General features: G+C 41.5%; 1 protein-coding gene across 1 annotated transcript in view; it reads left to right on the top strand.

Annotated features, from left to right (window-relative positions):
* LOC115148277 (active breakpoint cluster region-related protein) overlaps positions 1-23731 on the top strand; it is a 210653-nt gene that overhangs the window by 86819 nt on the left and 100103 nt on the right. The window contains exons 3-4 of the mRNA XM_029690221.1: positions 15125-15223; positions 21028-21285. Of these exons, the coding sequence (XP_029546081.1) occupies positions 15125-15223; positions 21028-21285 (357 nt within the window). The remainder of the gene's footprint in view (positions 1-15124; positions 15224-21027; positions 21286-23731) is intronic.

Raw genomic sequence — 23731 nt, 5'->3', positions numbered from 1 at the left:
TTGTGAAGTATAGGGAGAGAGACAGATGTTCGCACACACAGTTTATGCAGCTAGGTCTGCTACTGTACAACTCACACACATATATCATGCGTATCAATGTATTTAGGCATGATCATTGATCATACTGACCTGAAGTATTTTAAACATTTGTTTTGCAAATGGACAGGGAACAGTTCATCTGATTTTGTTCATCTAAATGCAAATCATAAATCTGTGATTGACAGTATACAGGTATTACTGCATGTTGACTCACCAATCACAGTGAAATTAGATTCAATCTAGCCATGATTAGGGCTGTGGTGGTAATGAATTTCGTCAGCTGGTGATTATCAAACAAATCACTGTCGGTCTCACAGTAATTGACTGTTAATTAACAAAGACATTTAGCATCTCCTGGCTTCCACATGCCTACAATTTTAAAAACAAATAAAATATAAATATTTTCTCCAAACGATTTGGGGGTGTGCGCACATGCGGCTATTCTGTGTTGAGCGGTTAACAAAGAAATAGGTACTCCTATATGCTTAATTTAGAGTTATTAATGTAACTTTAGTTGTTCTACAAACGTTGGGCTATATGTTTTCATTTATAATACATTGTAAGGCTGCATGATGAGACTAATGATGATTTGAAAAAAGTAGCTTGAAAGGCATGAGCTCCGCTTAGTTTTTTGCACAGGCTGTACTCACTCCAATAGTCTTTCATTCACAATTTGACAAGCACTTGATAATGCCTCGAATTTCATGGCGACATCCCCTTTGGCTGTAATGCACCCTAAAAAAATCCATGCCTTTTGCAGGCCGGAGTGCTGAGTTGTGCCTTTCTTCCTGCGTGTGCTGCATAATCCGAATCGTCTCTCACTCACATGGCTCTCCATCACGTGATTGGGTCTTTCTCACAGGCTACAAGTGAAGACAGACACACTGGGGACCAAACTGCGAGCATCCTTGTCCAATTCCGAGGTGCATATTGAAGATATTGGAAGAACTGTCCATATTTACTTTTCGTCAGCCAACAAGATGAGTAGGCCTAACGAACAGCAAAAGCACTAGCCTATGTCAAAAAAGCACTAACCTATGTCAATCTACAATCCCCCCATAGTAGAAAAGTCAACCTATTCTATTCTGTGCGAGAAATACTTTTTCTAAACACATTCTGGGACAGTTGTGGGATGCGATAGATCCCAAATTGATACAACCATTAGCATCAAAAACTATTAGGCTATTTCTTCACATTATAAGCGCAGCAATGCACACATGGTACTGTAGTTAGGCTAAAAATGCATATTGTCCATTAGCGGAAAACACCATTATCAAAAGTGACTGCAAATGCAATTATGCATGTAATGCTTTTATTATAAAGGTGCATTTTTACAGTGAAAATTATCGTCCCCAAACTTGAAACTCACGCACTGCTTATAAATGTCAGTTAGGCTCTTCACCCCTTGTAAAGCGGATGAATCTGCTTAATTTTAAGAAGTTATTTGGCCACTTTAGTTGTGATACGAACCTTATTAAAACAAATAGGCCTATGAGCTAGGCTACATGAGATGTGTGACTATGATTTGAATAAGTCACACAAAAAAAGGCTTTGTTTCTTATGCTGGGCGTCATTCACAAGTGACAATATATAATTCACAATTGATAGGCTAATATTGTCACCCATCAGACTATTCTTGATTTAATCTTATCTTTACATATACTAAATAATATGTGACGTTTGTTTTTATTTAGAATGGACCATTATCATGCACCTGTCTCAGCGGGAAAAATACATGTTATTTATGCACTTAAATAGCAAATGGAGGATGCTTTTCCAGTGGTTTACTTTCAAGCCAGCCAGGTAGGCTATACTCCTGTTGTAAACATAAGCAATGTGATTAATATTAGGAATGTTGAGAAATAAATGTAGTAGGCCTAGCCTATAGAAAGCTGATGGGAGCCTCGTCTTTTTATTAGAGGCCATCACGGTTTTCTCCTGCAATTGCATAGCCTATAGAAATGTTGCGCGACACGAGCTCATGGGCTCTCATGAAGTGTCAGAGTGATTAGAGGGACAATAGAGTGCTGAGTACCAGGCAGTTAGCAAGTTTGGTAGGCTACTAATGACCATCAGCATCAGAGCTTGGAGAAGCCTAATTACCATGACTAAATGGTTATGTGGGATTTGACTGCCTTCATGACTAGTGACCGCCGATGTGGCGGTAATACGGTCACCGCAACAGCCCTAGTCATGATCAGTTTCATATATTTAATTCAGGGAAAGTTAGTAGATTAACTTGATAGTGGCGTTGTTGGTTGGCTAGCAAGCAAAACTTTACGTTACACATCGTTCACCTTTGGGAAAACTGGTCCAGCCACTTGGTAGCTAGCTATCGTTACTTCAAATAAAGCAACATGATGTACTAATATGAAAGTGCAATTGTAACTATAACGTATAAACCCACTATAGTGATGTCGGTGAAGAAGTTACAAGACCATGAAACTTGCCTATGGAGCAGCAAGAGGAATTGACCCTCCCCACCTTCAGGCTCTCCTCAAACCCTACTTCCTAACCTGAGAACTCTGTTCTGCTACTGGTCTCTTGGCCCTCACTCAGCTACCACTCAGCCCAGTCCAAGCTCTTCTCTGTCCTGGTACCCCAATGGTGGAACAAGGTTCCCCCTGAAGCTAGGATAGCAGAGTCCCTGCCAATATTCCAAAAATATCTGAAACCCTACCTCATCAAAGAATATCTTAAAACACCCCCCCCCCCCTAGTTACTGTATGAGTGTTGTTTAATGGAGACTGTTTCTATGTGTACAGTGTATTCATAAAGTATTCAGACCCCTTGACTTATTCCACATTTTGTTACGTTACAGCCTTATTCTGAAATGGATGAAATAAAAATAAATCCTCAGCAGTCTACACACAATACCCCATAATGACAAAGTGAAAACAGGTTTTTATAAATGTTTTCTAAATTGAATAAAAATACAAAACAGATACTTTATTTACATAAGTATTCAGATCCTTTGCTATGAGACTTAGAATTGAGCTCAGGTGCATCCTGTTTCCATTGATCATCCTTGATGTTTCTAAAACTTGATTAGAGTCCACCTGTGGTAAATTCAATTGATTGGACATGATTTGGAAAGGCACACACCTGTCTATATAAGGTCCCACAGTTGACAGTGCATGTCAGAGCAAAAACCAAGCCATGAGGTCGAAGGAATTGTCCATAGAGCTCAGATCTGGGGAAGTGTTCCAAAAAATATCTGCAGCATTGAAGGTCCCCAAGAACACAGTGGCTTCCATCATTCCTAAATAGAAAAGTTTGGAACCACCAAGACTCTTCCTAGAGCTGGCTGCCCGGCAGGGATCATAATGGCCAAACAGTTCTATTTTTGTTTCATCAGACCAGAGGACATTTCTCCAAAAAGTATGATCTTTGTCCCCATGTGCAGTTGCAAACCGTAGTCTGACTTTTTTATGGCAGTTTTGGAGCAGTGGCTTCTTCCTTGCTGAGCGGCCTTTCAAGTTATGTGAATATAGATACATTTGTACCTGTTTCCTCCAGCATCTTCAATAGGTCTTTTGCTGTTGTTCTGGGATTGATTTGCACCTTTCGCACCAAAGTACGTTCATCTCTAGGAGACAGAACGTGTCTCCTTCCTGAGCAGTATGACAGCTGCGTGGTCCCATGGTGTTTATACTTGCGTACTATTGTTTGTACAGATGAACGTGGTACCTTCAGGTGTTTGGAAATTGCTCCCAAGGATGAACCAGACTTGTGGAGGACTATAATTGTTTTTCTGAGGTCTTGGCTGATTTCTTTTGATTTTCCCATGATGTCAAGTAAAGAGGCACTGAGTTTGAAGGTAGGCCTTGAAATACAACCACATGTACAACTCCAATTGACTCAAATTATGTCAGTTAGCCTATCAGAAGCTTCTAAAGCCATGACATCATTTTCTGGAATTTTCCAAGCTGTTTAAAGGCACAGTCAACTTAGTGTAAGTAAACTTCTGACCCACTGTAATCATGATACAGTGAATTATAAGTGAAATAATCTGTCTGTCAACAATTGTTGGAAAAATTACTTGTCATGCACAAAGTAGATGACCTAACCGACTTGTCAAAACTATTATTTGTTAACAAGAAATTTGAGGAATAGTTGAAAACGAGTTTTAATGACTCCAACCTAAGTGTATGTAAACTTCCGACTTCAACTGTATATACACACACACGGAACAAAATTTATATATATATATATATATATATATATATACATACATACATACATACATACATACATACATACATACATACATACATACATACATACATACATACATACATACATACATAATATTTGGGAGGTAGTAGCAATAATTTCCCTGTGTGTCTCGTCAGTTCCATCAGGTTTTATCTTTACTTTTTAAATCACACAACCTGCTCTGCTTTTTGTCAGCAATACTGCTGCCACAGGTCACATGATCAGCATGTTGACCTCTGGTTGGTTGGCCTGCAGATCTCTGAGGAAAGGGGAAACACTCAAACCCAAATCTTGTTCTTCATGACTTGCAGGAAGCCATTTCCCTGTTTTTGAGGTGTGAAGAGATAGTGTTTTCAGATATCTGTTTGCTACTTCCTTTCTGTTTTTTTCACATTCTTTTTTAAATGTAATATCCTCAATTAATTTGATACAAGTGTACAGACACAACATTTTATAAGGTATGGTCAATAGAGGAGAGATCAAGATATGATCATATTATTTGCAGAACTGAAAAGCTAGAAATGCTTTTCTCTTGTGAAATGCAGGTTGTAAAAGGATTAATACAACCCCTAACAGTAGAAGTGTGTGTGATTTGACCATAGCTGGATTTTACTCTGGGTGTGTCAGTGTCCCCTATGTCTAACAGGGTCCCATAGTACTTCTCATTGACTAGATCTTTTCATCGACACCGAGTCCCTCTCCATTGAGTCTGAAGGCTATTGGACAGTGGGAGGTCCTTTCCACAGGCCTGTTATAAGTGTCTGTCTGTCTGCCCAGGCATGGCCATGGGTCTATTAGGAGAAAACCAACACAGCAAACAAAATAAGTGTCAAAGTTTCCACCCTGCTGGAAACATTACGCTCAGAAATACTGAAGAGCGCCCTGTGTGTGTGTACTCACGCATGCGGACATAATAAGTTATGTCTTTTATGTTATGCACTCTGATCTTCATCACTAGATCACACTGGAAGTCAGAAAAATCAGTTTGACTGCTGAAAATGTTTTTTAAAAGTTTTTTTTTTTTTTATTCCAAGTGTTGGCTGTCTTTTTTATATCATAAAATATAAAGCAGCTATTTCTGTTACATCCATGTATTTTCATTTAGCAACTTTATATGTGGTGATGTTTCTTGTGGTGATGCGTCACTCACAAAGCCATTCTACTCTCTTTTTTATGTGGTGTGTTTATTTAGTCACGAAGCCATTGTTCTGTAGGCCTGCTCTGTGCTTGTGCAGAAACCTCTATATATTCAGGAAACGGCGTCTGAACTCTGACCTATAATTACATACACCTAGAACAGCATTCACTCAGAGAGAGCGCGAAAGAGAGAGCGAGACCCTGTGAGGAAGTGACTGGGGGTTGTGCTCTCTGGCCGTTGTTGTGAAGAGAGGAGGGGATGTGGGGGGAAGCCTCATCGACAGAGGCAGAACAGTGACACACACCAGGAAGACGGGGGAAGGGAAGGAGGTAGGCGGGGCTCGCTCTCTCCTCATGTTCGTTTGTGTTACGAAGCGAGTGTGTATGTGTGTGTCTGCTGCGCACAACACCAGCAACAGCTGAATGAAGTGGAGCTCCAGCTAAAGGCTATCTGGCGCTTAACAGAAGGATAAGGAACAAGAAGAGGAAGAAAATAAAGACAGACAGCAAGAGAGACTAAACAGCAGAACATTAAATATTTCAAGGAGGGCTGAGGAGGGTTGTGGGCCCTGAAGGAAGGACTAGACCGGCTTTCTGCACTGGAGGAAGGACTGATGTGCCAGGTCAGGCCGAGAGAAGCCTGAAGAAGGAAGGGAGAGAAGGAGCAAGACAGGGAGCAGGCCTTGTTAGGAGGACCATGGAGGTGGATGAAGAGAAGGTGTTGTGCTACCTGGACAAAGTGCTGGAGGATGAGGATGAGAATGTGTTTGAGTGTGGAGACATGGACCTGGAGAGTCCACTCCCACCAGAAGACATGCTGATGACTCCTGTCCACAGGCAGTTCAGGGTGAGTCCACAGTGGCACCCTATCCCCTATATAATGCACTTATTTTGACCAGATAGGGCTTGACAACATAGGGCTTTGGCCAAAAGTAGAGGTGCAATATGTAGGGAATAGGGTGACGTTTCAGATTTGTCCTCAGCCTACCACTGAAACAGGATTTGACAGCAGGAAGAAACTGCCAACGCACCACTGCTTGCTCACTCATACACAGCACAGCCTAGTTCTATACTGTGTGCCTGGCTAAAAATAACCAAGTGGGTAGTCTTATTGGTGTCTTTTCACAATGTGGCCTCACTGCGTGCTGTGTGTGTGTGTTTGCAGAGCTCCACTGTGAAAGGTTTGTGTGTGTGTGTGTTTGCAGAGCTCCACTGTGAAAGGGTTGTGTGTGTGTGTGTGTTTGCAGAGCTCCACTGTGAAAGGGTTGTGTGTGTGTGTGTTTGCAGAGCTCCACTGTGAAAGGGTTGTGTGTGTTGGCCAGAGAGCTCCTACTGACCACTCAACCTGATGTGTGGAGACATGCTCCAGTCTGAACCAGATGTACTCTCTTCCTGTCACGTTGTATTTGTCTCTGGGGAGAGGAGGATGGAACGAAGGAGAAAGAGAGCGAGAGGAAGTTAATGCTGTCAGAATAAAGATTTCAGTGACATCACTCGCACTGACTGATGTGCGAGACCATGAAGTGGGTGTGTCCCTTCAGGTAGGGCTTGATCGCATAGTGTGCTATGTAGGCGATAGGGTACCATTTCAGATTTGGCCTCAGCCTACTGCTCTGACGGAAGAAACTGCCAATGCAGGCTAGGCCTATACTGTGTGGCGTCAGTAAAAACGTTAAGTGACGTCCCTCACGCTGACTGACGTGTGTGTGTGTGTGTGTGTTCCTACAGGTTGAGTTGGACTGATAAAGAAAGACAGTGCTGCTTTTAGCCAGCCTCTTACCAGCTGAGTCACCTGGCTATAACACGATAACCAGTGCATCACTGTGATTGGGAAAAGAACATTGAACTCAGCTATGTTGAGTACTGTAAAGTACATGCCTAAGTCATAAACCAGGCAGGTTTCTTAGAAAAGGTGCGGCAAACTCCTAGGTCACGTTTAGTAAACTCCTAGGTCAGGTTTAGTAAACTCCTAGGTCAGGTTTAGTAAACTCCTAGGTCACGTTTAGTAAACTCCTAGGTCAGGTTTAGTAAACTCCTAGGTCACGTTTAGTAAACTCCTAGGTCACGTTTAGTAAACTCCTAGGTCACGTTTAGTAAACTCCTAGGTCACGTTTAGTAAACTCCTAGGTCAGGTTTAGTAAACTCCTAGGTCAGGTTTAGTAAACTCCTAGGTCAGGTTTAGTAAACTCCTAGGTCAGGTTTAGTAAACTCCTAGGTCACGTTTAGTACCCAAATGTGGACCGCTGCAGATGGAAATGTAATCAGATAGAAATGTAATCAGTAATTCCTTATTCCACATGTCAGAAAGGCGTGTTTGTTGTGCTACAGAATATATTTATATGTGAAAGTTCCACAACGTTGTGCCTACAGGTTCGGGACCGTCTTCCAGACATACAGTAGCCCTCTGGAGAAGAGTTTTTCCTGTCTGTCCTCAACCTGCACTACTTCACACTGGGCCTGGGAATTACACAGGAATCTACTGGCTCTTTATATGCATATTTATCTGTTTGTGTCTTCCAGAATGCTCAGGATGATTACAAGCGGAGTGCTTTGAGGCCAATGTTTAGGAGAGAGAAGTTACTGTGACTTCAGTGTGTTTTCTTTGGTCTAATGAAATAACATAGACCTCTGCACAAACAAACACAGTGTCACGTCACAGAACACAGAGCCTGAGCCTGGCCTTCAGTAGCTCAGCCACATCTCTCTGTGTGTGTGTTGTTTCATGTCACAGTGCTTGTCAGTCTGCTGCCTGTCTGTAGAATAAAAGCCCTATATAGTGGCAAACCTGTCAAACTGCCTCAGCACTGTGAAGCGTTGCGCAGCGTTGTAAACTGCTGTAAAGCCTGCATTAGCACGCTGTTACTGTATGAAGTCCTGGCTCTATCTGTTTCATTATCCAGTTGATAAAGCATGGCCATCAAAAACACCACAGCATTTCCTGGAAAGGACCCCGAAGCCACCTCTGTTTCCTCCAGCAGTGCGTTGGGCAACCTGTTAAGTCATCCTGACTCCTATTAGAACTAATAGAGGGGCACCGTTCTCAGTGCACTCTCCTGGTCGAGCATAGAGTCACAGCTTTACACTACCGTTCAAAAGTTTGGGGTCACTTAGAAATGTCCTTGTTTTTTTTTAAGAAAAGCAAATTTTTTTGTCCATTAAAATAACATCAAATTGATCAGAAATACAGTGTAGGCATTGTTATTGTTGTAAATTACTATTGTAGCTGGAAACGGCAGATAAAAATAAATAAATGGAATATCTACATGGGCGAACAGAAGCCCATTATCAGCAACCATCACTCCTGCGTTCCAATGGCACGTTGTTAGCTAATCCAAGTTTATCATTTTAAGAAGGCTAATTGATCATTAGAAAACCCTTTTGTAATTATGTTAGCACAGCTAAAAACTGTTGTCCTGATTTAAAGAAGCAACAAAACTGGCCTTCTTTAGACGAGTTGAGTATCTAGAGCATCAGCATTTGTGGGTTCGATTACAGGCTCAAAATTTCCAGAAACGAAGAACTAACATTAACAATGTCTACACTGTGTTTCTGATCAATTTGATGTTATTTTAATGGACAGAAAATGTGCTTTTCTTTAAAAAACAAGGACATTTCTAAGTGAACCCAAACTTTTGAACGGTAGTGTACATTTTAGTCATTTAGCAGACGCTCTTATCCACAGCAACTTAGTTAGTGCATTCACTAGGTGGGACAACCACATATCACAGTCATAGTAAGCACATTTTTCCTCAAAGTAGTTATCAGCAGACAGAGCTAGATGAAGGTTTTGTTTAGCATAATTTATCCAGGTTAGTCTCATTGAGATAATCTCTTAAGCAAGGCAGACCTAGTAGGACCTGGTAAGAGAGTGACTGTACTCAGTTCTGGTGGTTCAGTCTGATGCCACTAACTAGTAAGACCTCTTGCCCTTAACAGTGGAAGTGGAACCTCCCATGTCCCGTCATTGTGATGACTTGGTGTTAGTCGGATCTGTGAGGTCATTGGGGTTTAATAAGGTGAGGTCACAGTACAGTGTGCACTAGAGGTCGACCAATTATGATTTTTCAATGCCGGTACCGATTTATTGGACCAAAAAAAGCCGATACCGATTAATCGCCCAATTTCTACATTTCTTTTTGTATTTATTTATTTATTTATTTGTAATAATGACAATTACAACAATACTGAATGAACACTTATTTTAACTTAATATAATACATAAATACCATCAATTTAGCCTCAAATAAATAATGGTTTAAATAATGGTTTAAATAATGCAAAAACAAAGTGTTGGAGAAGAAAGTAAAAGCGCAATATGTGCCATGTAAAAAAGCTAACGTTTAAGTTCCTTGCTCAGAACATGAGAACATATGAAAGCTGGTGGTTCCTTTTAACATGAGTCTTCAATATTCCCAGGTAAGAAGTTTTAGGTTGTAGTTATTATAGGAATTATAGGACTATTTCTCTCTATACCATTTGTATTTCATATACCTTTGACTATTGGATGTTCTTATAGGCACTTTAGTATTGCCAGTGTAACAGTATAGCTTCCGTCCCTCTCCTCGCTCCTACCTGGGCTCGAACCAGGAACACATCGACAACAGCCACCCTTGAAGCAGCGTTACCCATGTAGAGCAAGGGGAACAACCACTCCCAAGTCTCAGAGCGAGTGCCGTTTGAAACGCTATTAGCGCGCACCACGCTAACTAGCTAGCCATTTCACATCGGTTACACATCGGTTACACCAGCCTAATCTCGGGGGTTGAAGTCATAAACAGCGCAATGCTTGAAGAATTGTGAAGAGCTGCTGGCAAACGCACGAAGGTGCTGTTTGAATGAATGCTTACGAGCCTGCTGCTGCCTACCATCGCTCAGTCAGACTGCTCTATCAAATATCAAATCATAGACTTAATTATAACATAATAACATACAGAAATACGAGCCTTTGGCCATTAATATGGTCGAATCCGGAAACGATCATTTCGAAAACGAAACGTTTACTATTTTAGTGAAATACGGAACCGTTCCGTATTTTATCTAACGGGTGGCATCCCTAAGTCTAAATATTCCTGTTACATTGCACAACCTTCAATGTTATGTCATAATTATGTACAATTCTGGCAAATTAATTACGGCCTTCGTTAGGAATAAATGGACTTTACACAGTTCGCAAGGAGCCAGGCGGCCCAAACGGCTGTATATACCCTGACTGCTTGCACGGAACACAAGAGAAGTGACACAACGTCACATCCCTAGTTAGAAGAAATTCATGTTAGCAGGCAATATTAACTAAATATGCAGGTTTAAAAATATATACTTGTGTATTGATTTTAAAGAAAGGCATTGATGTTTATGGTTAGGTACATTGGTGCAACGACAGTGCTTTTTTCGCAAATGCGCTTGTTAAAACCTGTTAGGGACCTCTTGGGGATAGAATCCCACTGGCGGGATTGCTAGCATGGCGGGAAATTCAAAACAGTAAAAATCTAATAATTTCAATTTCTCAAACAAACAACTATTTTACACCATTTGAAAGACAAACATCTCCTTAATCGAACCACATTGTCCAATTTCAAAGAGGCTTTACGGTGAAAGCATAAAGTTAGATTATGTTAGGAGAGTACATAGCCAAAAAAGTACACACATCCATTTTCAATTCAAGGACAGGCGTCACCAAAAGCAGAAAACCAGCTAAAATTATGCACTAACCTTTGACAATCTTCATCAGATGACACTCCTAGGACATTATGTTAGACAATACATGCATTTTTTTTGTTCTATCAAGTTAATATTTATATCCAAAAACAGCATTTTACATCGGCACGTGTCGTTGAGAAAATGTCTCCCCCAAAACTGCCAGTGAATTTACAAAAAATACTCATTATAAAACGTGGTTAAAGTATAAAACTGTTATTCAAAGAATTATAGATTAACATCTCCTGAATGCAACCGCATTGACAGATTTCAAAATAACTTTACTGGGAAAGCACACTTTGCAATAATCTGAGTACTCTGCTCAGAAAAATACACTACGCAATACAGATAGCCGCCATGTTGGAATCATCTAAAATCATAAATAACATTAGAAATATTCCCTTACCTTTAATAATCTTCATCAGAAGGCACTTCAAGGAATCCCAGGTCCACAACAAATGTTGTTTTTTTTCGATGAAGTTCATAATTTATGTCCAAATAACTCCATGTTGTTCCGTGTTGTTAGCGCGTTCGGTAGGCTATTCAAAATGTAGGGCGCGGGAGGGAAAAGTCACGACGAAAAGTCGAAAAAAAAATCTATTTACATTCGTTCAAACATGTCAAACGTTGTTTAGCATCAATCTTTAGGGCCATTTTTAACATGAAACATCAGTAATATTTCAACCGGACCTTTCCTGTGTCTTGAAAAACGTTTTGAAAAAGGTCTCATCTCACATGAACGCGCATGAATGCGCAATAATGAAGTGACGACATCCCAGGGACATCAACTTCCCTTCCTTCTCATCCGGTCTCTGTTCATCATAGACGCTTCAAACAACTTTATAAAGACTGTTGACATCTAGTGGAAGCCATAGGAAGTGCAAAATGAATCCTTTGTCACTGTGTGTTTTATTGGCAATGACTTGAAAATAGTACAGCCACAAGATTTTCATTTCCTGCTTGTATTTTTTTCTCAGGTTTTGAGTTCTGTTATACTTAGAGACACCATTCAAACAGTTTTAGAAACTTCAGAGTGTTTTCTATCCAAACCTACTAATAATATGCATATTCTATTTTCTGGGCCAGAGTAGTAACCTGTTTAAATTGGGTACGTTTTTCATCCGGCCGGGAAAATACTGCCCCCTAGCCTTAGAGGTTAATTAAATCATCATCCGTTTGTCGAAGTGGGCTGTGATTCGATGAGAAATTAACAGGCACTGCATCGATTATGTGCAACGCAGGACATGTTAGATAACTACACGTGGTTGATGATATTACTAGTTTAACTAGTGATTATGTTAAGATTTGATAGTGTTTTATCAGCTAAGTTTAATGCTAGCTAGCAACTTACCTTGGCTTCTTGCTGCCCTCGCGTAACAGGTAGTCAGCCTGCCACGCAGGCTCCTCGTGGAGTGCAATGTAAGGCAGATGGTTAGAGCGTTGGACTAGTAACCGGAAGGTTGCAAAAACGAATCCCCGAGTTGACAATGTAAAAATCTGTTGTTCTGCCCCTGAACAAGGCAGTTAACCCACTGTTCCTAGGCCGTCATTGAAAATAAGAATGTGTTTTTAATCTGACTTGCCGAGTTAAATAAAGGTGTTAAAAAAATCGGCAAATCGGTGTCCAAAAATACCAATTACCGATTTGTTATAAAAACTTGAAATCGGCCCTAATTAATCGGCCATTCCGATTAATCGGTCGACCTGTGAACTCCTGGTACTCCGCCTCCCTGCCTGTCTCTTATCAGGCTCTGCTCTTCTTTGCCTGCTGATTACATGGGAAGGATTTGCTCCCGTTAATAATTAATCCACCTCCCGCTTCCACTCATTCTGTGCACACACACACACGCACACACACACAGTCTCTCTCACACACACACACACACACACACACACACACACACACACACACACACACACACACAATTCAGCAGAAATTCTCAGTAGACAGCCTCATCAACAGTTGTCAGATGGTATCAAAGATTCTGCTTTACATGTATCATTTGTCTGTCTGTTTGCTCTGATACAATATGTTACTTTTCCTTTGTTACCTTCACCTGTTGACTGCAGCTATATGTTAAAGACATGCTCCTTTACTTTGGCTGCTAGTAAGTATTTTTTAAACCTCCCGCTTTGGGCTGGATGTGTCAATGTGTAATTCATACTTATTCCATGAGCATAATTAATGTTTTACCTCAATTAGCCAGGAAATCCCTAGTTCGAAAGCACCTGTTTTCTCGAAGTTGTGTGGCACCATTTTCCCTACGTTTACCCCCAAGTGGGCCTGCCACAAGCAATTAGACTTTTGGCCAATGAGCTACAGCCCCTCACCATTTGATTGACAGCTAGCCAGACTCACACAGTAGCGAGACAGAGCCATGACGTGGTGCACATATCAGCACATTTGTGAAGTATTAATCCAAATTTTGGCAACCACTTTTTAGCTCGTGGGCACTACTTTCAGAACTACTGGCAAAAAAGTATACAAAGTACCAGAGAATATCTTTAAAAATGGTTGGTGTGGATACATTATAAGAGCCATGGGACTAGTTTGTGTGGTTGGTCATTAAGTTGACCCTTGAGTTCTATGGGTGTGGTGAGAGAGACAGTACGCTATAATAATACATTATACTACTAGGCCCTGCCAAAAAGTTTCATCTAACAGGTTTTATGAGAACACAGTCTATTGTTTTCCTTAAAGGGGCAATCTGTAGTTCAAATAACTCCCACCCCTGTTTTGGTAAAAAGCTCAGGGATGGGGCAGGACAAATGTAACCACTCTCATATTCAGAGACAGAACTATGGATGGAAAGTCTCACCATCAGTGATATCAACATGATAGTTTGAACCATGTTTTCAAGCTATACAGTGTTTGTTTACAAACAATGGAATAAAACAAGCTTATATTTTGGCTTCTGATGGGGTATGACCGTCCTTCAAGAATCAATGGATATCATTGCTTTAGAATTCCAAAAACACAGATTACCACTTTAAGTCTTAAATTAAAGCATATAAATGGGAGTGCTCAAAAAGCCTCTAAATTTGGTTTACAGGCTATTAGTCTTCTGGGTGGGACTTCCCCAAGACTGAGCAATACAACAACTGTACCATTTATGTAATGTTTCCAAAAGGAAAATAAACCCTTCTTGTTTTTTCCAGACATGTTCGGTATTAAAATAAGCAGCCAGTATTTTATTAATTCATGTGATCTGGCTGAGTCTTCTGCTATTCTCCTTTCACATGAAATAGTATTGTAACTGAGTTCCATACTGACTACTTTTAAGGAACTGGAGGAATGAAACTAGTTAATTCAACCCTGAGAGCCACATTAGTCCGAATGAACTGTAATATGGGTTTGTATTGTCAGAACCGGGCCCTCTGATCACACGAAAGCACCTGTCTAGGGCTGTACCTTACATTGTGCTCTCTGGGTGTACACTGCGTGTGTGTCACCTGTTGAAGGCTAGTGTGTGTCGTTTTGAAACGCAGCCCTGGTGTGTGTGATTGTAAGTGTGGTTTAGTAGGACAGCAGACAGGGTGAACTCCTGGTCCTGCTTTAACAAGGAGGGTCTGAACCTGCCCAGCCTTATCCACACACACTCTCCCTTCCTACCTCCTCCCTCACTGTCTCTCAGGGCCAAAACAAACACCTCCACTTGGACTCGATTGCCCTCTGCCTGCCTAGTGCCCATGACTAATTGTGGGAGGAGAGTAGAGGGCACCAGGAAAATGGCCTCTCTTGTACAAATACAAACATATGTGCACTCATACAAGCTATGTACACGGTACACAAAAATTCCCGTCAAAACTTGAATCGGCTTGAATCCTTTCCTTTCCAGTGAGAGGCCTCACTTAAAGTTATGAGCCAGTCCATAGTGTTTGTGCACGTGGCTGTGGCCCTACAGACAGAGCCCATGTGTTTATTCCAGTACTGTGTTGAACACCACCATGCCCTGCCGCTTTGACATACTGTAGTACCATATTAGTGTATAGAAGCATGTATGACTGATGTCCGTTTCTTTCGGTCTGTCTGCAGGGTGACATCGAAAAGGGTCTGGAGATGAAGAAACTGGTTCTGTCTGGCTTCCTGGCCAGTGAGGAGATATACATCAACCAGCTGGAGGCTTTGCTTCTGGTGAGACACACACACACACACACACACACACACACACTATCAAGGACACGATATGGCGGACTTACCACCGTTCTTCTCTTTCCTTTATGTAGTGCTGTCTGTGTGGGACTGTGCTGGACAGCATTAGCCCTCAGGCCAGTGTGTCGGCACCATGGTAGCTCCAAGTAGAGCCGCATGGGAGACTGGGTTCCTAAAAGCATTATGTGTTTTCGAGAAGCTGCGCTCTCATCTCTGTGAGTGCTATTAGTGGTTAGTGGGCAGTCATATTTAGAACAGAGCAAAGGCCAAGCGTATCCTGAACCAGAGAACACAATGATTGTGTACCCCATGCATCTGCAGCTTGATGTCACATCCTGTCTGTCTCTGCACAACTGTAAAATGGGTATTACAAACCAGGGTCTTAAACAGGAACAACAGTTACGAGTGCAGCAGGTAGCCTAGCGGTTAGGTTAGAACGGGATCCTGAGTGGAGCAGCGGTCTGAGGCACTGCATCGCAGTGCTAGAGGTGTCACTACAGACCGGGTTTGATCCCGGGCTGTATCACAACCAGCCGTGATCGGGAGTCCCAAAGGGCCGCGCACAATTGCCCAGCATCGTCTGGGTTAGGGGAGGGTTTGGCCGGGGTAGGCAGTCATTGTAAATAAGAATTTGTTCTTAACTGACTTGACTAGTTAAATGTAAGTTTAAATCTAAAATAGTGGGCCAGTAACCGAAAGGTTGCTGGTTTGAATACCTGATCCATCAAGGTGAAAAATCTGTGCCCTTGAGCAAGGCACTTAACCCTAATTTGTAAAGCAACACATTTTGCTGCACCTCTCCTGGTGTATGTGACAATAAAACATATATATATATATATATATATATATATATATATATATATATATATATATATATATATATATATATATATATATATATATATATATATATATATATATATATATATATATGTGTATATATATATATATATGTGTATATATATATATATGTATATATATATATGTATATATATATATGTATATGTATATATGTATATGTATGTATATGTATATATATATATATATATATATGTATATATATATATGTATATGTATATATGTATATGTATGTATATATATATATGTATATATATATGTATATGTGTGTGTGTGTGTGTGTGTATATATATATATATATGTGTATATGTGTATATGTTTTATTGTATTTTATTAATTCAGTGCTTTTTTCGCAAATGCGCTTGTTAAATCATCACCCGTTTGTCGAAGTGGGCTGTGATTCGATGAGAAATTAACAGGCACCGCATCGATTATATGCAACGCAGGACATGTTAGATAACTACACATGGTTGATGATATTACTAGTTTAACTAGTGATTATGTTAAGATTTGATAGTGTTTTATCAGCTAAGTTTAATGCTAGCTAGCAACTTACCTTGGCTTCTCGCTGCCCTCGCGTAACAGGTAGTCAGCCTGCCACGCAGGCTCCTCGTGGAGTGCAATGTAAGGCAGATGGTTAGAGCGTTGGACTAGTAACCGGAAGGTTGCAAAAACGAATCCCCGAGGTGACAAGGTAAAAATCTGTTGTTCTGCCCCTGAACAAGGCAGTTAACCCACTGTTCCTAGGCCGTCATTGAAAATAAGAATGTGTTTTTAATCTGACTTGCCGAGTTAAATAAAGGTGTTAAATATTTTTTTTTAAATCGGCAAATCGGTGTCCAAAAATACCAATTACCGATTGTTAAAAACTTGAAATCGGCCCTAATCAATCGGCCATTCCGATTAATCGGTCGACCATTTTTTATAGTTATATATATATATATATATATATATATAAATATAAACAGCAGTTGGTTCCACAACCTCCTCAGTTTTATGTGGAGTGGTGCAGGGCAGAGGACTGGATGGACGGCTGTGTGTTGTGGTGTGTCCTGCAAGATTTCAGTGGGCCTGGCAGATCTGGCGACGCACACCGGGGCGCTTTCCTGGTTGAGTGGTGATGAATGGTGGTTGTGTTTATCTGGTTTGGCTCCACCTGCTCGACCAGCGCCACTCTGCCCAGACACACACAGCCCAGCGCATTGAAAACAATGACGTCCGGCTTTGTCCTGCCATGGTAGTGTTTTACCTATCTGGATACAGCATGCAGTTCCTACAGAAAGTATTCATACCCGTTGAATTTATTCCACATTACAGTGCTGTGAAAAAGTATTTTCCCCCTTTCTAATTTTCTCTACTTTTGCATATTTCAGATCTTCAACCAAAACCTAATATTATATAAAGGGAACCTGCGTGAACAAATAACACAACAATTACGTACTTAATTCATTAACAAAGTTATGCAACACCCAATGCCCCTGTGTGAAAAAGTAATTGCCCACTTACGCTCAATAACTTTTGCTGCAATGACTCTGACCAAACGCTTCCTGTAGTTGTTGATCAGTCTCTCACGTTGCTGTGGAGTGCATTCCACAGGAAGAACCTCATACCAACAGTCAAGCATAGGGGTGGTAGTGTGATAGTTTGGGGATGCTTGACTGTTGGTATGAGGTTCTTCCTGTGGAATGCACTCCAGGACCTGGACGACTTGTCTTACTAGAAGGAACCATGAATACTGCTCCGTATCAGAGAATTCTACAGGAGAATGTCAGGCCGTCTGTCTGTCTGGGAGCTGAAGTGCAGCTAGGTCATGCAGCAAGACAGTCAAGTCTACATGAAAATGGTTAAGCAACACATTTGAAGTTTTGTAATGGCCTAATCAAAGTCCAGACCTAATCCCAATTGAGATGTTGTGGCAAGTCTTGAAATGAGCAGTTCATGCTTGAAAACAAATGTCACTGAGTTAAAGCAGTTCTGCATGCAAGACTGGGACAAATTTCCTCCACAGTGACGTAAGAGACTGATCAACAACTACAGGAAGCATTTGGTTGTAGTCATTGCAGTTAAAGGTTGCACAACGAGTTATTGAGTGTAAAGGAGCAATACCTTTTTCACTCAGGGGAATTGGGTGTTGCATAACTTTGTTAATTAAAAAAATTAAATAAGTGTCAATGTTTTTGTTATTTGTGAACTCAGATTCCCTTAACCTAATATTAGATGTTGGTTGAAGATCTGATAACATTCAGTATCAAAAATATGCTAAAACCAAGAATATCAGAAAGTGGGCAAATTCTTTTTCATGGCACTGCATGTTGTGTTACAGCCTGAATAAAAAATGGATTCAATGTATTTTTTCCCATCCATTTATGCACAATACCCCATAATGACAATGAAAACATATTATACATTTTTGCAAATGTATTGAAAATTAAGTACAGAAATCTAATTTACATATGTATTCACACCCCTTTGCTATGACACTCCAAATGGAGCTCAGGTGTATCCAATTTCCTTTGGTCATCCTTGATGTCACTACAACTTGATTGGAGTCCACAAGTGGCCAATTCCAATTGTTTGGAAAAAATATTTTTTTTTTTATTTAACCAGGTAGGCCAGTTGAGAACAAGTTCTCATTTACAACTGCGACCTGGCCAAGATAAAGCAGTGCGACAAAAACAACGACACGGAGTTACACATAAACGTACAGTCAATAACACAAAATAAATCTATGTACAGTGTGTGCAAATGTAGAAGACTAGGGAGGTAAGGCAATAAATAGGCCATAGAGGTGAAAATAATTACAATTTAGCATTAATACTGGAGTGATAGATGTGCAGATGATGATGTGCAAGTAGAGATACTGGGGTGCAAAAGAGCAAGAGGGTAAGTAATAATATGGGGATGAGGTAGTTGGGTGTGCTATTTACAGATTGGCTGTGTACAGGTACAGTGATCGGTAAGCTGCTCTGACAGCTGATGCTTAAAGTTAGTGAGGGAGATATATGTCTCCAGCTTCAGTGATTTTTGCAATGTGTTCCAGTCATTGGCAGCAGAGGAAGGAAAGGCGGCTAAAGGAAGTGTTGGCTTTGGGGATGACCAGTGAAATATACCTGCTGGAGCGCGTGATACGGGTGGGTGTTGCTATGGTGACCAGTGAGCTGAGATAAGGCGGAGCTTTACCTAGCAATGACTTATAGATGACCTGGAGCCATTGGGTTTTGCGAAGAATATGTAGTGAGGGCCAGCCAAAGAGAGCATACAGGTTGCAGTGGTGGGTAGTATATGGGGTTTTGGTGATAAAACGGATGACACTGTGATAGACTACATCCAATTTGCTGGCGGCATGAGTGAAGGAGGCTTTGTTGCGAAATAGGAAGCCGATTCTAGATTTAATTTTGGATTGGAGATGCTTAACGTGAGTCTGTAATGGGAGTTTATAGTCTAACCAGACACCTAGGTATTTGTAAGTCAGAACCTCCCAGAGTAGTGATGCTAGTCGGGTGGGCGGGTGCGGGCAGCAATCGGTTGAAGAGCATGCACATAGTTTTACTCGCATTTAAGAGCAGTTGGAGGCTACGGAAGGAGAGTTGTATGGCATTGAAGCTCGGTTGGAGGTTTGTTAGCACAGTGTCCAAAGAAGGGCCAGATGTATACAGAATGGTGTCGTCTGTGTAGAGGTGGATCAGAGAATCACCAGCAGCAAGAGCGACGACATTGACGTATATGGAGAAAAGTGGCCCGAGAATTGAACCCTGTGGCTCCCCCATAAAGACTGCCAGAGGTCCGGACAACAGGCCCTCCGATTTGACACACTGAACTCTATCTGAGAAGTAGTTGGTGAACCAGGCGAGGCAGTCATTTGAGAAACAAAGGCTGTTGAGTCTGCCGATAAGAATGCAGTGATTGACAGAGTCGAAAGCCTTGGCCAGGTCGATGAAGACGGCTACACAGCACTGCCTTTAATCGATGGCGGTTATGATATCGTTTAGTACCTTGACCGTGGCTGAGGTGCAGCCATGACCAGCTCGGAAGAAAGAAACACACCTGTCTATATAAGGTCCCACAGTTGACAGTGCATGTCAGAACAGGAGCTATACCATGAACAGTCTTACAGTCCTTGCTTTAGATGGGTGAGAAAATAAATACATTTAGTCCATTTTGAATTCAGGCTGTAACACAACATGTGGAAGAAGTGAAGGGGTATGCATACTTTCTGAAGGCACTGTAAGCCTATGAATCAGTTTAAACACGGATGTTTTTTACAATGGGTCAACACAAGGGCATTTAGCCCATAGCATTGCTTATGAAAGCTAACATGCTGTAAGCTTATGAATCGTTTTTGAATAGTAACACTATTGTTATGACACTGATTTTCAACCGGGATGTGGAGATGGAGGACCTTAGCAACACATGAATGACGTGGTGGTGTGATTCTGTTTTGATTGGAGGGAAAATATTTGTGATATCACTTGTTTGGATTTCCCTCAGGATATTGAAACTCTTATCTGTACTTGATAAGCCTGGGATCATCCGCCACTCCCTGGCTTATCAAGTACAGATAAGAGTTTAGCTATCCGGAGTGAAATCCAAACAAGAATAGCAGTGATGTCACTAGTGCTCAGGCTTGGTGCCTGCGCAAACATTTCTTAACAACATTTTGGGATGTTTGGTTCGATGTGTAATCGTGGTCTGTTCAGAGCTGTGTTTCCCTCAGTAGTAAAAGGAACAGCTCAGCTCTATTCTACTCTGTTCTCCAGTCTTTGGTCATGCTGCAGCGCCCACCCCTAATAATAAAGCACTGCTGCGCACCGCCCAGGATCATGATGATTTATGTGTTGAAAGTGTCAGTGCATGTATACACACATACCGGTACACACATAAACACACACTAACTCTTTTCTGAATGTGTGTGTCCTGTGTGTGTGCAGCCCATGCGCCCCCTGAAGGCGACAGCCACCACGTCCCAGCCGGTGCTGACCATACAGCAGGTAGAGACCATCTTCTATAAGATCCAGGACATCTTTGAGATCCACAAGGAGTTCTACGATGCCCTCTTCCCTCACATCCAGCAGTGGGATGAGAAGGTCGCCGTCGGACACCTCTTCCAGAAACTGGTAAGGGTGGCAATCAATCAATCAACCAACCTGTCAGTCAATCATTCAATTGGTCAATCTATCAATTTATCATCAAGATTGATTTTTGATTGAGATGAATTAGGTGTGTTAGTAGTACTGGGTTGGAATACAAACTTGCACAACTCTTGAGTCTCCAGAATGATGGAAGAACAGGAAGTTGGAGGACAACTTGGAAATCTAGTTCAAATGAATTGTATTCCAGTGTCTGCCTGCCTGCCAGTGCCTCCCCTTCCAAAGCATAGTCTACCAACACTACAAGGGTTATTCCAAAATTTGGGGGAGAGAATTTTTATTAGAGAAAAATAGACTATAGTATCCTTAACAATGCTAGTAAGGATACTATAATTATCACATTTCACATTGGATTTATTAACTACAAAAAGGTTAGACGTGTTTTTATTTATATTCTGGTGCTGCTCCACACACGCAAGCTTGTTAGCTAGCTAGCTAACTCTGGTCCAGCGTTAAGGCAACTTTCTGAAGTTCAACTTCAAATACATTCATAGTTCCTTCATAGAAGCCGGTCATCCGTGGGTATAATTATGCGGGCCTAATTCAGATGTCATTAACAACAAGATGCCCATCGCTTCCTCCTAGCTCTCTCCCCGCACGCCAAATTTCAGTCGCAAATCGCGCCCTACACTTGTCTGTCCAATGCATTTAAATAGCTTGCCCGCTCCATAGCAAGCTGCTCTATCCGCTAAATGCCGAAAAATAATATATATATATTTCAGAGGTTTAAAAATTAACAGAAAGGAAAAATATAAACAGTTGCTTTTTGGGGGTTCAAACTGAACCAGTTCAGAACTATACTTTGCTGGGTAGAACAGTGGAACGGAACATAAAGAATTATGGTTCTGTTCAGACGAAACGATTGGAAAATAATTTTGATTCCAACCCCTGATTATAACTGCACAGATTTCACATTTATGGTATCACCTCCCTCTGTTCAATCTATACCCCTGTAGGATAAACATTCACTGGGGTCTGCCCAGACATTAGTCTCTATTCTGCTCCTACTCCCCTGTCCATCTCTCTCTGTTCCATCAGTTTCTTTAACAGGCTGATTTCTGACAATTAAATGTTCATGTACTGTAGGGTCTTGACAATAATTGGGTTTTTAAAATGTAAACATTTATCTTCCTCTTCCTGTCCCTACTACCCTCTCCCTCTTCGGTCTTTTTCTTTCTCCCCTCTGCTTCTCTCTCTCTCTATTCCTTCTTCCTCCTCTTCCTCGTTGCTGTCTCTCCTTTGTCTTCTTTCTCCCCCATCTCTCTCTCCACGTCTTTCTCCTCTCTCTCCCACTCTATGCCCTTACTCCCTCTCAATAAGTAGACAGTGCAGTATCAGTAAGTGAATTTTAAAGTGATACTCCAGAACTTTTGTAGAATCTCAGCCAGTAGTTTTGAAAGTGGTGCTCGAGCCAAAACGGGTCCCCGTTTTTGGTGTAATACGTCATCCATTTTTTATTATGTGTTATGAATCCAATTCGTATAAAATGTACACCGTCTCTTTCCTGGATTACTCATTAAACCCCAGAGTGTGGAGCCTGATTGGTTTAGGGAACGGTTCTAGAATCTGATTGGGTTAGGAGTGTTCTGTCTCAGAAGGAAGGTCTCTAAAGGAGTTAGGGCTCTCCATGTGATACAACACCACTCTGACAGAGCAGGCTGATGTGATTAGCACTTAGTATGGTGTTCCACTTAGTATGGTGTTCCACTAAGTATGGTGTTCCACTTAGTCGGGTGCTCTGCATTTTATGTGACTATTGTTTTGTCGTAGAAGCAAAGTTTTAGCCTCTATTTTCAATTGGATAGAAAAGTTTCTAAATGTTCATTATACTGACGTAACTGTATATTAGGTTAACTCATTTAGTACATTTTCAGTGGAAGACATCAAATTACGCATGTGCATGTGCACACACACACACACACACACACACACACACACACACACACACACACACACACACACACAGAGATGTCTCGCCGACATCCGTTAGCAGAATCATCCAGTTCCATCTGAGAGGTGTGTGTGTGTGTGTGTGTGTGTGTGTGTCGTATGGCGACTAAACATTTAGACAGGCCTGTCTGTGAGGGAGCCACCAAACAGTGTACAGATGGTGTCATAATTACACAGCACACTCCCCACTGCTCCCTGTGTGGGGCACTGGAAACACTACAGTAGAAACAGAGAGGGAGATGGAGGGGGATCAAAGGAAAGAAGCTAGGGAAGGAGAGAGAGGAGGGAAGGAGAGGAGGGGAAGGAGAGAGGAGGGGAAGGAGAGAGGAGGGGAAGGAGAGAGAGGAGGGGAAGGAGAGAGAGGAGGGAAGGAGAGAGAGGAGGGGAAGGAGAGAGAGGAGGGGAAGGAGAGAGAGGAGGGGAAGGAGAGAGAGGAGGGAAGGAGAGAGAGGAGGGGAAGGAGAGAGAGGAGGGGAAGGAGAGAGGAGGGGAAGGAGAGAGGAGGGGAAGGGAGAGGAGGGGAAGGAGAGAGGAG

This window comes from Salmo trutta, chromosome 15 (assembly GCF_901001165.1).
Source record: "Salmo trutta chromosome 15, fSalTru1.1, whole genome shotgun sequence".
Lineage (NCBI taxonomy): Eukaryota > Metazoa > Chordata > Actinopteri > Salmoniformes > Salmonidae > Salmo > Salmo trutta.
This window is presented reverse-complemented; position numbering and strand designations above follow the sequence as displayed.